The 15,149-nt window shown below is 39.9% G+C and overlaps 1 protein-coding gene across 2 annotated transcripts in view; it reads left to right on the forward strand.

The window, feature by feature from the left end:
• The window catches only part of CTPS2 (CTP synthase 2), a 139,770-nt gene that overhangs the window by 113,310 nt on the left and 11,311 nt on the right, over positions 1–15,149 (forward strand). For both annotated transcript variants that reach the window (XM_065580275.1, XM_065580281.1), the window contains exons 15-17: positions 2,257–2,312; positions 4,442–4,538; positions 10,078–10,222. In XM_065580275.1, coding sequence (XP_065436347.1) covers positions 2,257–2,312; positions 4,442–4,538; positions 10,078–10,222 — 298 coding nt within the window. The remainder of the gene's footprint in view (positions 1–2,256; positions 2,313–4,441; positions 4,539–10,077; positions 10,223–15,149) is intronic.

The following is a 15,149-nucleotide window of genomic DNA, read 5'->3' on the forward strand; positions in this document are numbered from 1 at the left end:
GCAAAAAGAAATACCATATCAGGGTTCAATTTCAGCCACATGTTTCAAAAGCTGCTATAATGTTTAATGTAGGTCACCTATTAGCAGGTCTCACAAAAGAAATAAGGTGATGATAAAACTTTGATACAATACAATTCTTTGTCCATCAACAGATTCAGATGTACTTGCTACATTATCATCCTGTTCATCTTTTCTGCCTGCAGCATTCATCTGGGATATGAAAAAATGTTTAGCCTTCTCAGATTTGTAGACAATAGCTTTTCGAGTTTTTAAGATCATATGTAATTTGGCAGGAAATGAAAGTGCAGTATATATACCCATTTAAAAGAAAAAGTGCTTTTAGAGATAATGGCTTTTTGACAATCAGCTATGTGGCTTGGGTAACACAAGAGAGGATATGGATACACACTTCATCATGTATAATCTTTTCCTGTTGCTATACTGCAGTTATTATGTGGTCCTTATCATCTGCTTATAGAAAGGTTAATGTTAAGGTGCAGCGATATGTTGTAAATCTGTGCCTGCATTTTGAGTAGCTTGGATGGCCATATGTGTCAGAGGAATGCGTAAAGCTTTGATAATCTGTATTGGAGAAGGAAATCCTGCTCCCACTCCTCATAAATCACAACTAGAATGGGAATATGAGGGGTTCTAAAGGTTTCCCTAGGATTAACTTTTGTAACCACCTCAGTCAGATCTCTGTATTTTCACACTGCAATTTTTTGGAGATGTCTTCCAGCAGTTCAGTCTTGCAATAACACATTGGGCCAGATTCTAATCTTAGTTACAGCAGTGTAACAGAGAGCAGAATTTGGTCCATTATCTTTAATTAGAACTACGGTTAGAAGTTCATCACTTTCTAGCTGGGAAAAGGGGTAAACAGTGAGGTGGCAACATTTGCAGATGATACAAAACTGTTCAAGATAGTTAAGTCCAAAGCAGACTGCAAAGAGTTATAAAGGGACCTCACAAAACTGGGTAATTAGGCAACAATTGGCAGATGAAATTCAATGTTGATAAATGCAAAGCAATGCACATTGGAAAACATAATCCAAATTATACATATAAAATGATGAGGTCTAAATTAGCTGTTACCACTCAAGAAAGAGATCTTGGTGTCATTGTGGATAGTTTTCTAAAAACATCCACTCAGTGTGCAGCGGCAGTGAAAAAAGTGAACAGAATGTTGGGAATCATTAAGAAAGGGATAGATAATAAGACAGAAAATATCATTTTGCCTCTATATAAATCCATGGTACATCCATGTCTTGAATACTGTGTGCAGATGTGGTTGCCCCATCTCAAAAAAGTTACAATAAAAACTGTATGCATGTTGGGGGAATTGGGGAGGGGAGGTGCTGGTAAGTGAAGAATACAGGTTAACTAAGAGGGAGGGAGTTTGGGTGCGGGAAGGAGTGCAGGGCTGGGGCATGGGAGAGGGTCCAGGGCATGGGCTCTGGGAGGGAGTTTGGGTGCGGGAGGGGGCTCGGGGCAGGGGGTTGGGGTATGGGTGATCCGGGGAGTGTTCACCTTGGGCAGCTCCCTGCAAGCAGCAACCTGTCCCTGCTGCTCCTAGGCGGAGGCGTGGCTAGGTGACAGCGTGGCTAGGCGGCTCTGCATGCTACCCCCACTGCTCCCATTGGCCGGGAACTGCGGCCAATGGGAGTTGCTGGGGCGGCGCCTGCAGGTGGAGGTGTCTAAGCTCTACAGTCTACAAAAGTTATTCATAATCTTACTTGCAGAAGTTGATACTCACTGGTAAGATAGAGAGACAAGATGGGTAAGGTAGTATCTTTTATTGGACCAAATTCTGTTCTTTTTCTTCTGAAGAGCTCTGTGTAAGCTTGAAAGCTTGTCTCTCTCACCAACAGAAGTTGGTCCAATAAAAGATATTACCTCACCCACCTTGTCTTTCTAATATCCTGGGACCAATATGGCTACAACAACACTGCAAACAACTGGATAAGTTAACATTATATGGTCAAATAGTAATAAAGAAAGATGAACAAGTAGTGAGATAGGAAAGCACAAGCGAAGATTGTGTTAGGGGCACAGTGAACACAATTGGGTTGTTTGTCTGAGTGTAAGAAATTTCTTGGAATTTAGATTTCATGGAGCATGTGCAGGACATTGTGATCTAAAAGAATAACACTAGAAACACTATGGCACATTGTAAGAGCTGTATCTTCTGCTTTCTAGAAATGTTTGATAGAAGAAATACTTTGCTATTAATCATTTCCTTTGTGTTATTTTCAGGGAAACTTTATGGTGATGAAGATTTTGTGGAGGAACGACACAGGCATCGGTATGAGGTAAGGCATTGCTAATATAATTTATATTGTAGAGAATTTATAGCATTGGCAAACTATGAAGAATTTATTTAATCTGAAGTCAATGGGAGTTTTCCTGAATAAGGGTGAAGCAAGGCTTTAGGGGGTTGGTATAATAGTAGGTACTATTTAGATGTACTTCAAAGGGTTCTGTGGTTTGCAGACAATGTTGCATCTTAGGAGACCTAGCTTGAAGAGTGATACTGGATTTAATCCTTCTCCCAGTGAAGTTAATGGTAAAACTCCCACTGATTTCATTGGGAGCAGGATTAGGTGTATTGCTTCTCAGGCTGGTTGAGCTCAGATAATTCACATAGGTAACAGACTTGCTCTCTAAGATGAGGTAACTGCAGCTTATTGTATGAGCCCCTCCTGTCAACAGACTTTCAGAGTGATCTTAGGGGAAGCCGCCCTTATGATGTGCAGACTAGAAGAGAAGCATCACAAGGGGAGATGGCTTATGAGGAATGATTTGATTGGTTACTTGAATAAAGTTGTAGGGGACTGTTAGGCCTCCATCTATATCAGTGAACACCGGCACAATAGGGGAGGTAATCACATTTGTGTGACTCTGAGTAGCAAGTACTAATGACAAAATAAAAAGAAGAATGTTGGCCCCTGGCTGCACTGCTCTGATAGCACTCCTAGTCTGCAAACCATGTTCAGTTCATGCTGCATGCCCTGCAAAAACTACACATTTATTGTACCTCTCTGTGATGGGATATACAAACCCCACCCAGGGCCTGAAGGGGTTTAAAAGCAATACTGGGCCCTGGCTGCCCTGTGCCTCCAGACCTGCCGAGCATGCTCCGTCTGGAGGATTGGGTTAAAAGGAGCTCAGCCAAAGGGTGGTGAACAGACTGTAAGAGAGAGGAATCCTTCTCTGGGAAGCCAGACAGAAGAGTGAGCCTGAGAGAGGGCCACAGAATGGGCAAGGCCCACAGGCAGAGCCTTTGCCAGCCACCACCCTCTTTAAGAACCAGCAAGTCTGGCAGAGCCCTGCTCCTTTGGATTCTTCTGGTGTAAGGGGATTGACTGTTCATTTGGACTATAGGGGCATGCTACAAACTGAAGGGATCTATAGGTAGGAAGTGCCTCAGGGGAGCAACTTAGACTTACTGCAGGGAGGACTCTGCTGGTGTCACTTTCTCACAGGTTCCCCTACTATATCCTCTTAAGGGCCTATAGCTTGACGTGGGTGGGAAGCCAAAGATCCCTGGCTTAAGATCAGGAAAAGATACCTCTGCTGCCTTGACAGAGAGGCAAAGGGTTGGAATTTGGGTACACTAACTACTAGGCTGCCCAGCCCACTGAGCCCCTTGTACACTCTCTCTTGCCTAATGATCAATAACTATTATGCTACCAACCATGCAATGTAGGAACACTCCTTATTAATAGCAAAATGATAAACATGATGTAGTTCAAATACAAAAAAAAACCCCACCCCCAAACAACAACCCCCCACACGTCCAAACCTTACTTAAAATTGCACAGCTCCTGAGGGCAAATAATGCTGAAATCAAGTATAGGAAATAATGAGTTACAGGAACACTGACAAGCCACATAGGGCAGAGTTAAGGTTGGTTGGGTATCAGTTTGGTGGCTGAGGTTGTTAAATGTTAATTTGCTTGGGAAAGGAATATCCTATATTTGTGAGTATCTGTGGGTATGTATGTGTGAGAAGGTGCTGTATGAAGTTGTTTATTCTAGGTTTTATGAGTCATGTGGGTTTTACTTGGGCATTGTTTTCCTTTAGGACTTCAAGTGTTCACCAACTTACTTTTTTAAGGTTGACTATATTAAAGAAACATACTTGCTTATTAGCTACATAATACATGTTTTAGAATATTAACCATGCTTGATACAAATATAGTGTACTAGTAGGAGCCATTTTAGTATTTTGGATGTATTTCACATTTTAAAACAATTGTTTAATTTCATATTACGTACGAATCACCAATTTTACAAATTTCCACTGCACAATTTTTAAACAAGGGATAATTCCCAGCCCCCCACTTTCCTACATATATATTTAAAAATTAAAACTTATCTACCTTTGTTAACTATGTAAATACTACAATAATTACTACCCGTATTTTTCAATTTTCCAGGTAAATCCAGAATTGACTGGCTGCTTTGAAGAGAAAGGTTTGAAATTTGTTGGCCGTGACACAGAAGGGACTAGAATGGAGATCATTGAACTGGAAAGTAAGTAGCTCAGTTTTTTTGTAACAACTTCTGCATATATTAAATAAGTGAGAACATTATTAGAGTGAACTGTATATAAAAACATTACTAACTAAGCCAAAAATGATTCTTGTATCCTATGAGGTCCCCATTAGCTGACTGCTCTAGTACAAAGGGACGAGGCTCCCACCAGAATATGTTAGGAACCGCTCCCCTCCATTTTTCTTCTAGGACAATACGTACAATGCAGTGTCAAGGAGTCATGCGGCTCTCTTCCAAAAGGCTGACATCCTAGCTCAACAACTCCTGACCACATCAGAATACGCAGGTGGCAAGGTGTTTGCCAAACCAATAGATAAGGTAGTGGCTGAGGCATCAGAAAAGCCAAATAACTTCTTCCCCTCAAACAGGTAGTTTGGAAGGGATTATTGCCTTTACAGAAGAGCAGATAGCCTTTTTGCAGCTATTAATTGTCCAAATAACTCTGAATAAACTCAATAAAGGGAGTGCCAGATGGGATTCTTGCTACCATTCTACCTTTAACCCACAACAAAACAACCAACTCCTTTATGTGTCTCTTCCCTGAAACCAAGGAGAACCACTGTCTAGAAAGCAAGCTCTGTTCCTTCACAAATAAGTTAACTATTTTTACTTCAAACAGGTGGGTTTTAGCAATATGGATACTCGGTAGATTTGGATTACTACACCAAATAAGATTTATTTTCTCCCCTATGGCAAGGACCTCCAGAAGACACAAAACATAAAGGAGAAATTATTCTGCAGATTGACTTGACTTGACTTTGTTGAATTTTAACATTGTACTGCCAGAAGGGATAATAGCTCTCTTCTTCTTTTGAGCCCCTTGCTAATTCATCCCTATTTTAAGTCACTGTGTCTAATAAATGTTACCTGTTAGCTACAATTTCAGCCATTATATACAGAATCAAAGTTAAAGGCAAATTGTTATTGGACAGAACACTGTTTCTGAAAGGATTCTCTGGAGACAATTAATTTTACACACCATAATGTGTTATTCAGGCTTCCAAAATACCTTTCAAGTGGGATATTATAAACTGCTAAAACACAAGGTTATATTTCTGTTTCTGTCAAAGAAGAAAGCTTTAATTCTGAACCAGAATTTGAATGAAGATATATTTCTATCATGTCAAACATCTGCAATGTAGATTGCCACTAAGGTGTACATCCGCTTTCATAATCAAATAACTCTCATGGTAATTTTTTGTATAGTTTGTTCCTGCTACACCTGCTGATAATTGGTATTAGAAGGCTATTTCATTTGCTTTGGATGAAATGATTTATGTAGGGAGCATAATGAAATAGGGCAGGGTTTTTAAATTATATGTTACTACGAGAGGAATAAGAACAGCAGTAAAACCTGGAATTATTTCACAATGATTTGCAAGGGGGCTCTGATCATTGAAGGGGAAAAACAATCCCCTCAGGGGAGTTAGAGATTGGGGACAGAAATATATTCTACGAAATAGGGTAGGCAAAGCATTTCAGAAGAATATCCCTACAGATACTATTTTGATGTCTTTCAGTAATCTTGTTTTGCTGCTTTTACCATATAGCATGGTTCCCTAAAAGAAACAAGCAATGGAACCAGATTCCTTTAAAACATATAAAACTACCAGATTTTCATTGTTATAGGAAAACATGCTTTTCCTGTAACCACCTTGTTGACTGGTGCGAGTCTCAGCTGAGAATACCAACTTCAGGACAGACTGATAAAAATAGGGCAGGCACATCCAAACCTGGTGGCTATTCTAACATTAGATGTACCAAGCCAGTAACTGAATGAGGTTCTGTAGCACCACACTGGTCAACAAGAAGCTAACAACACAGCCCCCTTTGGCAACCAGCCCTTATCACCACCCAGACATCTGATCTTTATGATGAGACGTTACTGAAAACCATGTTCATCATATATAAAGTTCTTCCAATCCCAAAAGATCAGCCACCTCCCCAGGTCACTATATAACTCAGATCTTACCCAAACATCAAGCTGATGCCAGTCCATTAGTAGCTAAAAACTAAAGGTTTAACAGTATAAAAAGAAAAAAAGTTCTTAAATGGTTAAGAGAATCAGATACATTACAAGTGATTTTCAGAATCTGTAGATCAGGATCATAGCAGTGATGTTGAATCTACTAGGTTGTAAACAAAAAATCTCTCTGGTTCACCCAAGCAGGTCAGGGGTCATTCAGTCGCATGTTCAAAGCTTCCTTAGAAAATCACAGTGCAGAGATGAGAAGCAGGAATGAAGACAAAGCAGTGATGTCACAGATTGCAATTTTTAGCTCAACTCTTGCATGGAAAGTTACTGGCCAATATGGAGTCCCGGATCACATGAGCATGGAAAGTTACTTGCAAAAGATGGAGTCTTAGTTCACATGTCCTCATCACATGTCCTTACATGCTTTGCTGATTCATATGGGTAGCCATTGGCTCCACACTGTCTGTGGCGTCTTCAGGAAGGGCTCACTGAAGAGCTGATTCCTGTCAATGGCCCATCACCATATGGATGGCCCATCAACCAGTGATGGCTAGCCTGAATGTAAATTTTCTCTGGGGTATAAGCCAGGAACACAACCCATGTTTGAGATACAAATACATAGCAAATATTAATAACTTCAGATACAAAGATGATATATGCATATAAACAGGATTATCCTATTTAGCAGATTACAGTTTTTCCATTGATACCTTACATGGCATGCTTTGCAGTGATATATTAGTGATTGTAAAAGTAGTATACACCTGGTTTTCATTGTCATAGGAAAACATACTTTTCCTGTAACCACCAACTCTATGATAATGCAGTGGAACTCACTGGAACTAGAAACTGTTTTGGAAATTGTCGTACCAGAAGAGAGCAATGATCAATATAGTCCACTGTCCTGTCTCTGATAACGGTCAATGTTAACTGCTTTAGGGCTTTAATAGCAGCATCCTTGTGGGAGAAATAGGTGTATGGAACAGGAATGTCCTAAAACATTTCCCCTTACTTTCTTTCAAAGAGTAACCTTACCTAAATGCTCAGATTTAAACTAGAGAGACAAGGTGAGTGAGGTAATATATTTTTTTGGACTAGCTTCTGTTGATGAGGACAAGCTTTCGAGTTTCCCAGACCTGAAGAAGAGCTCTGTGTAAGCTTGTCTCTCTCACCTATAGAAGTTGGTCCAATAAAAGATATTACCTCACCTACCTTATCTCTCTAATATCCGGGGATCAGTACGGCTACACCAACATGCATACAACAATGGGAGATATAAACTAGACGCATCTTGCTTCAACATAAGCACACTATTCTATTTTTAAGAGAAACATATACCTACTCTATTTTTATGTTGGCTTTAGAAAGTCAGTGCTGCTACTCTATTACTTTCAGTGTTTATATTGAATGTGATAAACTACTATTTATAATATATGTTCATTGTCTTCTCTTTCACACACAAGCTATAGTAAGGGTCATTATAATGTATAGCTGCACAGCCTTAGAGTAGATGTGGCTATTAGTGCTAGCAGCAGCAGTGCCTTTGACCATTTTCTTTGCTACAGTCCAACAAATAGACCTGGTGTCTTCAGGTGATCTTAAGCTCTCCGATGTTTTTCTAACATGACCACTTAATGTTCTTTAATTACATGATCACATACTAGTTTTTCCACAGGACCCCTCCTTATTCAGTGAACAGAATGGACAGTGCTTACTGAATCGGCATATTTTGTTTGCTTTTCATTGTTCATGGACCAGGCCTTATTTTCTGCACACTATCCAAACCCTGCTTTGAAGACAGAAATATTAATTTCCTAATTTTCTGTGGTGCTCATTGCTGTAATATCAGAGTGATCCACAAATATTAATGTATCTTCATGACACTCCTGTGAGGTGAGGGATGGCATTTCCATTTTGCAAATGGGGAGATGAGGCACAAAGGTTAATCAAGCATATCCACTAACCAAGCTGAGACACTTAGAACTTGATTTTTCAGAGTAACTTAGCATTAAATAGTACTTGCTCAAAGCACAGCCCCATTGCCTTCAGTTGCAGCTGTGGGTGCTCATCACTTCTGCAAATCAGACTGTACAGTTTCAAGTAAGGAACCCAGGAAATAAGTGACCACCTGTGAAAATTTTGGTTTAAGTGACTTGCCCAGCAAGCCATGGAAACTCTGTGGCAGAGGCAGGGATAGAATCCAGTTCTTCAGGGCAGCATTCAGCTGTCCTCCCCATGAGACCAATGAAGCAGGGATCCTACAGAGCCTCCTTCACTACACAACCATGATTCATTCCCAGAGCAGGTCCATCCCTTCATTGAATGAGGCAGGGGTCCTGTGGAAAAAACAGTATGTGATCATGTAATTAAAAACTGTATCAATGCATACACATGGGATGAATGAATTAAGGTCACACAATTCCCATTTACCAGTCAGAATTCCCCATCAGGAAAAAACAGAGAGTTCTCCTTAGAGGGGAAAAAAAAAGTCTTCTCCGTTAGTAGTGACCATACTTATTGCAATTAATCCTTATATTTCTATTCTACAGTATTTTATACCAAAGGTTGCAGGTCAGTAGTACACACAACTGGGACATCTGATCAGCTCCTTTGTCCTACTTGAAAAGATTGAGTAAATATATTCTCTGGAGCTGGTCAGGAAAATACCAACAAAACATTTTGTCAGAATTTGCCCTTTTGTTAAAATCAAACCATTTCAGAGATAATTTCCTGCCAGCTTGTCCACCTGACTCCACAGCAGACTGATGGGGAGTCAAGAGCCAGGGAACCCTGACTCTGAGGTTTGCAGCTTCTCAGTAGCCCAGGCTTCCAGGGTCTCCATGGCTTTGGGACAGCCCGTCACGCAGTCTGCGTTGGAGTCAGGGACCTCAGGGCTTCTAGGTTCTGCAGCAGCCTACCACACAGACTACACCTGAGCCAGAGCTCCATTCCCTTGTGTTGATAATTACAGTATTTTGGGATTGTGTTCCAAGTCAGAATGAAACCAAATATCAAAATCCTCCGCAAAATGGGGTCATCATTCTCTTCCTATTTCCAGCCAGTGGGCCTTCTTAACACTTACTTATTTCAGTGGGAGTTGAAGGCACTCAGCAGCTTGCAGGATCTGACAGTTTATTATGCATACTGTGCTTACATTTATGTGTATCTGTACATGCACACAAAATATGTAGAGACTAAACTACAGTGTAAATATGAGAGATAAGCCTAAGCACACTCGGTGCATTCTAGTGATTTCATTGTAAATATGGGAATGAAATCACGAGTGGCTTGTGCTATTATTGGCATTCAGATCTGCATATTACAGCCTGTATAGCTGTATTCAGTTTTCCTGTGTTGTATTTAATCAAAGAATATTAAGATCTTTTTCCCCATTAAATTCATATGAAATTATAAGGTTTGGAGAGGTATTTATGAAACCTTGAGTGTCCTGTGTTAAATCTTTTCCCTTATAAAGTAGCTTCATTAAGAACTCTTTTCTATTTTCTAGCCTTTACCATTTTCTTTATGCCCTTTGGATTTTAGATCACCCATATTTTGTTGGTGTCCAGTTTCATCCAGAGTTTTCCTCAAGACCTATGAAGCCCTCACCTCCATACCTTGGTCTCTTGCTTGCAGCAACTGGGACACTCAGTGCATACTTGCAACGTGGATGTAAATTGTCTCCAAGGTAACGTTATTATTTGCTTGTTTGCCTACAGTTTCAGCAGGACTATCCTTTATTGATACAATAAATCAGGAAGGGAAGGGGGCTTTTTTATATTGATTTTTATTACATTTATGAGAAATCCTGACTAATGATTGGCTGAAAACAGTCATCTGAAGAGCCATATCTCTGTATTTTTCCTCCTCGGAGACTAACAATTGTAGGATCAGAAACAATAAAGTACTACAGTAATGAAATGCAAATAAGTACATCCTGACTGGCTGCAATCAGTTCCAGGAAAATTATTTCGCACCTCACAGGAGGTGTCTGGCCCTCTAACTTCACCTGTGTTAATGGTTATTTTACCTGGAAAAAGGTCTGCTGGCAGCTCATGCAGTTAAGTGAAGTTCTTACCTATCTGTATGTGAATGATCATAACAATGAAACAGTGAATGTCAAGGTTATTTTGTTGCAGCAAGGTAATAATATTGAGCAAGCAGAAAAAGGCCCAAAGCAAAACCCAAGTTTGGGGAGGATTTGAACCTAGGTCATAATTTTGTGGCTGAGCCAAACCAAGAACTCTGATCCCAACAGCCCCAGACCTGTCTCTGTAACCAAGATAAAGTACCTGGGACATTTCATTTTTATAGCAATACTTTTCAGCCTGTGTTAATTAATTCATATTTGTAAAATGCTTTAATGATCAAAGATGCCATGTTAATAGTAATAATTATAAAGAGCATGTGAGGCCAGGGGAAACCTAGGGTAAAATGGCAAAGCTTCTCAAAATATAGACCACTGTAAGATAACCTACTCAGATCCAACTTTGAAGTGCTCCGCTATCCTGAAAGCAAAGTGCACAACTTACCAGTTTTGCTTTTTTTCCGAAGACTCAATAGGAACATAATAATTACCAAGCCAAATCAAACTGCTAGTATTCTGATTCTAATAGTTTACAGCAGATCTTTCAGATGCAAGTGAACTTTAACTCTAATGGTCCTGGCCATTGTATAATAATGTAAATATAGGGAAAAACTCCTGACTTCTGCAGGCCATCTCTTATAAATCATAATATTCAAATACACCTTTACCCCGATATAACGCAGCCCGATATAACACGAATCCGGATATAACGCGGTAAAGCAGTGCTCCGGGGGGGGCGGGGCTGCGCACTCCAGTGGATCAACACAAGTTCGATATAACGCGGTTTCACCTATAACACAGTAAGATTTTTTGGCTCCTGAGGACAGCGTTATATCGGGGTAGAGGTGTATTACCTTAATAGGGCTGTCAATTAATCGCAGTTAACTCATGTGATTAATTTTTTTTATTCACGGTTAAGTTTTTTGAATTAATCGTGATTAATCGCACTTTAAACAATAGAATACCAATTGAAATTTATTAAATATTTTTGGATGTTTTTCTACATTTTCAAATATATTGATTTCAGTTACATCACAGAATACAAAGTATACAGTGCTCACTTTATATTATTTTTATTACAAACATTTGCACTGTAAAAATGATAAAAGAAATAGTATTTTTCAATTCACCTCATACAAATACTGTCGTGCAATCTCTTCATGAAAGTGCCATTTACAAATGTAGATTTTTTTGTCACATAACTGCACCCAAAAACAAAACAATGTAAAACTTTAGAGCCAAAAGTCCACTCAGTCCTGCTTCTTGTTCAGCCAATGGCTAAGAGAAACAAGTTTGTTTACATTTATGGGAGGTAATGCTGCTCGCTTCTTATTTACAATGTCACCTGAAAGTGAGAACAGGCATTCGCATGACACTGTTGTAGCCGGCGTCACAAGATATTTACGTGCCATATGTGCTAAAGATCAGATACCTCTTCATGCTTCAGCCATCATTCCAGAGGACATGCTTCCATGCTGGTGATGCTTGTTAAAAAAATAATGCATTAATTAAATTTGTGACTGAACTCCTTGGGGGGAGAATTGTATGTCCCCTGCTCTGTTTTACCCTCATTCTGCCATATATTTCATGTTATAGTAGTCTTGGATGATGACCTAGTACTTGTTCATTTTATAAACACTTTCACTACAAATTTGACAAAATGCAAAGAAGATACCAATGTGAGATTTCTAAAGATTTAAGAATCTGAAGTGCCTTTCTAAATCTGAGGGGGATGAAGTGTGGAGCATGCATTTAGAAGAGCAACACTCTGATGCGGAAACTACAGAACACGAACCACCAAAAAAGAAAATCGACGTTCTGCAGGTGGCATCCGATTCAGATGATGAAAATGAACATGTGTCAGTCCACACTACTTTGGATTGTTATCAAGCAGAACCCGTCATCAGCATGGACGCATGTCCTCTGGAATGGTGGTTGAAGCGTCAAGGGACATAATCTTTAGCGCATCTGGCATGTAAATATCTTGTGGCGCCGGCTACAACAGTGCCATGCAAATGCCTGGTCTCACTTTCAGGTGTCATTGTAAACGAGAGCAGGCAGCATTATCTTCTGCAAATGTAAACAAACCTGTTTGTGTGAGCGATTCCCTGAAGAAGAAATAGGACTGATTGGACTTGTAGGCTCTAACATTTGACATTGTAGAAAATGTAGAAAATATCCAAAATATTTAAATAAATGGTATTCTATTATTGTTTAACAGCACGATTAATCGCAATTAATTTTTTAATCGCTCGACAGCCCTATTTGTTAACCACTGCTACAAATGTTATAAGAGGCATGGTCATAACATTATCTATCCCATTTTCAAATCCAGAGTTTCATTTGATGGCCTCCTGTAGTAGTGCATTACACAGGTTATCTATAAATTGGAAAGGGAAGTACAGTTTTATTGATTCTAAATGAAATGTCTTTTCATTTCTTTAAAGTGCCCCTTTGTTCTCAATGCGTAAAGGAGCGTGGTGTACTAATCAGCCATTCCAGCTATTGATCATCCTAGGGGATATTAAGTATACTAGTAAATGAAAGGGTATTTCTGAAAAAGTACAGACTATTAGGGAGATACCAGAGAAAAACCAAACAGACAATTCTGAAAATAGAAAACAAATGTGATTCTTGACAATTGCCATCCTATACATATATTTTCTCTCCTTGGTAAAGTAATGAAACAAAGATTAAGTAAAAGAAATCACTAAACATTTAGGGCTAGATCCTCAGCTGGTGTAAATTGGAGTATATCCATTGGCTTCAGTGCAGCTATGTCAGTTTACAGCAGCTCTGATCCCTAAATCCAAAAGGGACCATGAGCAATAAGCATCATGGGTTTATAAAGAATAAATATTTACAGACAAAATATTTGATTATAAAGCTTGTAGATGAAGAGAGAACTTCAGAAGTAATATATTTGGATTTTAGTAAAGAATTTGGTATTGGGTCTTGTGAAATCTTGCTTGAAAAAGTAGTAGAAATTAGTTAATATCATGTTGGTTATAAAGCCACTGAAGTACAATAAACTAATTAGGGAAAAAAAGCAGCATGATGTAAAGTTGAAAGAAGGTGTCTAATGGGAAACCACAGGAATCATCAGGCCTGGTCTTTTCTAATAACTTCATTAATGGGTCTGGAGCAGGGGGGTAACAATAAATTAATGACATTTGCAAACAATACTAATTTAGGAGGAATTGGAAACACCAGTCAGGGCACAGGAATGATACAAAAGGACTTGGACAGTTTAGAAACATGAGTTGAAAAGAATGAAATGAGATTCCACTTGGAAAAATGCAGAGCAGGGGAGTAACCATCCTTCTCTACCTAGTTCTGAAGTATTCCATTAAATTCTGATAACCACATTAATAGAAGAATATTGACAAGTTAGAGGGATTGAGAGAAGAAAAAAGTAAAAGAACTAACCATATGTAGTTTAGCTAAATGACACTTAAGGAAGGGATACAATATCCAAATATCTGAAGGGTGCAAATATGAATGGGCCAGAGACCCCTCTACCCTTCCAAAAAAAATGACCACTGACTGAGGGGAGGTCTGGTGGGGGGTTGTTGGAGAGTGAGCCTGCTCCACGGAAGGAGCTCCTGTTCCATGGGGCTGGGCCCAGCTCCACACTCTAGGCGTTTTGATTTGGCATGTGGGGTCACAGCACCATTTGGTTTGGGGGCCTTCTCAAACAGGGGGCCCAGGGCAAACTGCCCCTTTTACCTCCCTCCCGGTCTGGGCAGCCTTGTGAATGGGGAGGAATTACTTAACGGTTACCACTAGGAATAATGGAATGAAATTAAGAAAGGGAGAATTGAGACTGAATATCAGCACGATCTCTGATGACAAGATATATCTGGCTCTGCAATAGTCTCCCTAGAAAAGTGGTGGAAGCTCCTTACTTTGTACACCGTAGTAGGCAATACACTGATAGTGTAAAGTAGGAAACAATCCAGCATTGGCAGGGAAAATAGTAGAATAGGAAGTTAGGAACTGCATCACAGGAAGACTGGCCTATATAAGGGGAAAGTGGCTGGTCTCAGCTGTGCTGTAATTAACTATATCCCAGCCTCAGGCGGGTGGGGCTAATGGGAGCAGGTGTTAGTATGATGAATATGTGGGCCTCATAACAAGGCTTGAGAGAGAATATTTGGGAGGAGGAAGCCATGTGAAAGACCCTGAGGTCAGGTCTACAAGTAGCAGGGAGGTCCCTGGGAGAAACTGCCGGAGTCCCTGTAGAGGGAAACAGTGGGAAACCTGCTAGGAGGAAAAAAGCCACTAGGGAGAAAGCTGTGGAGAGGAGTGCTCAGTTTAAGGTGCAAAGAAGAACTTTGCAGAGCCTGGGAGTAGGGATGAAGAGCAGGGAATGTCAGAATAACCCAAGAGAGGCAGAAGAACCATTTGTTTGGATGTTTATTTGAATGTTCAGTTGGAATGTTGTAATACCAGAAGGGACTGAACTGGCTGGAGGGCTGGGCCAAGGAAGCCACAGACCACTGCAGAACCAGAATGGCAGACACTA

This window comes from Chrysemys picta, chromosome 1 (assembly GCF_011386835.1).
Source record: "Chrysemys picta bellii isolate R12L10 chromosome 1, ASM1138683v2, whole genome shotgun sequence".
Classification (NCBI taxonomy): Eukaryota; Metazoa; Chordata; order Testudines; family Emydidae; genus Chrysemys; species Chrysemys picta.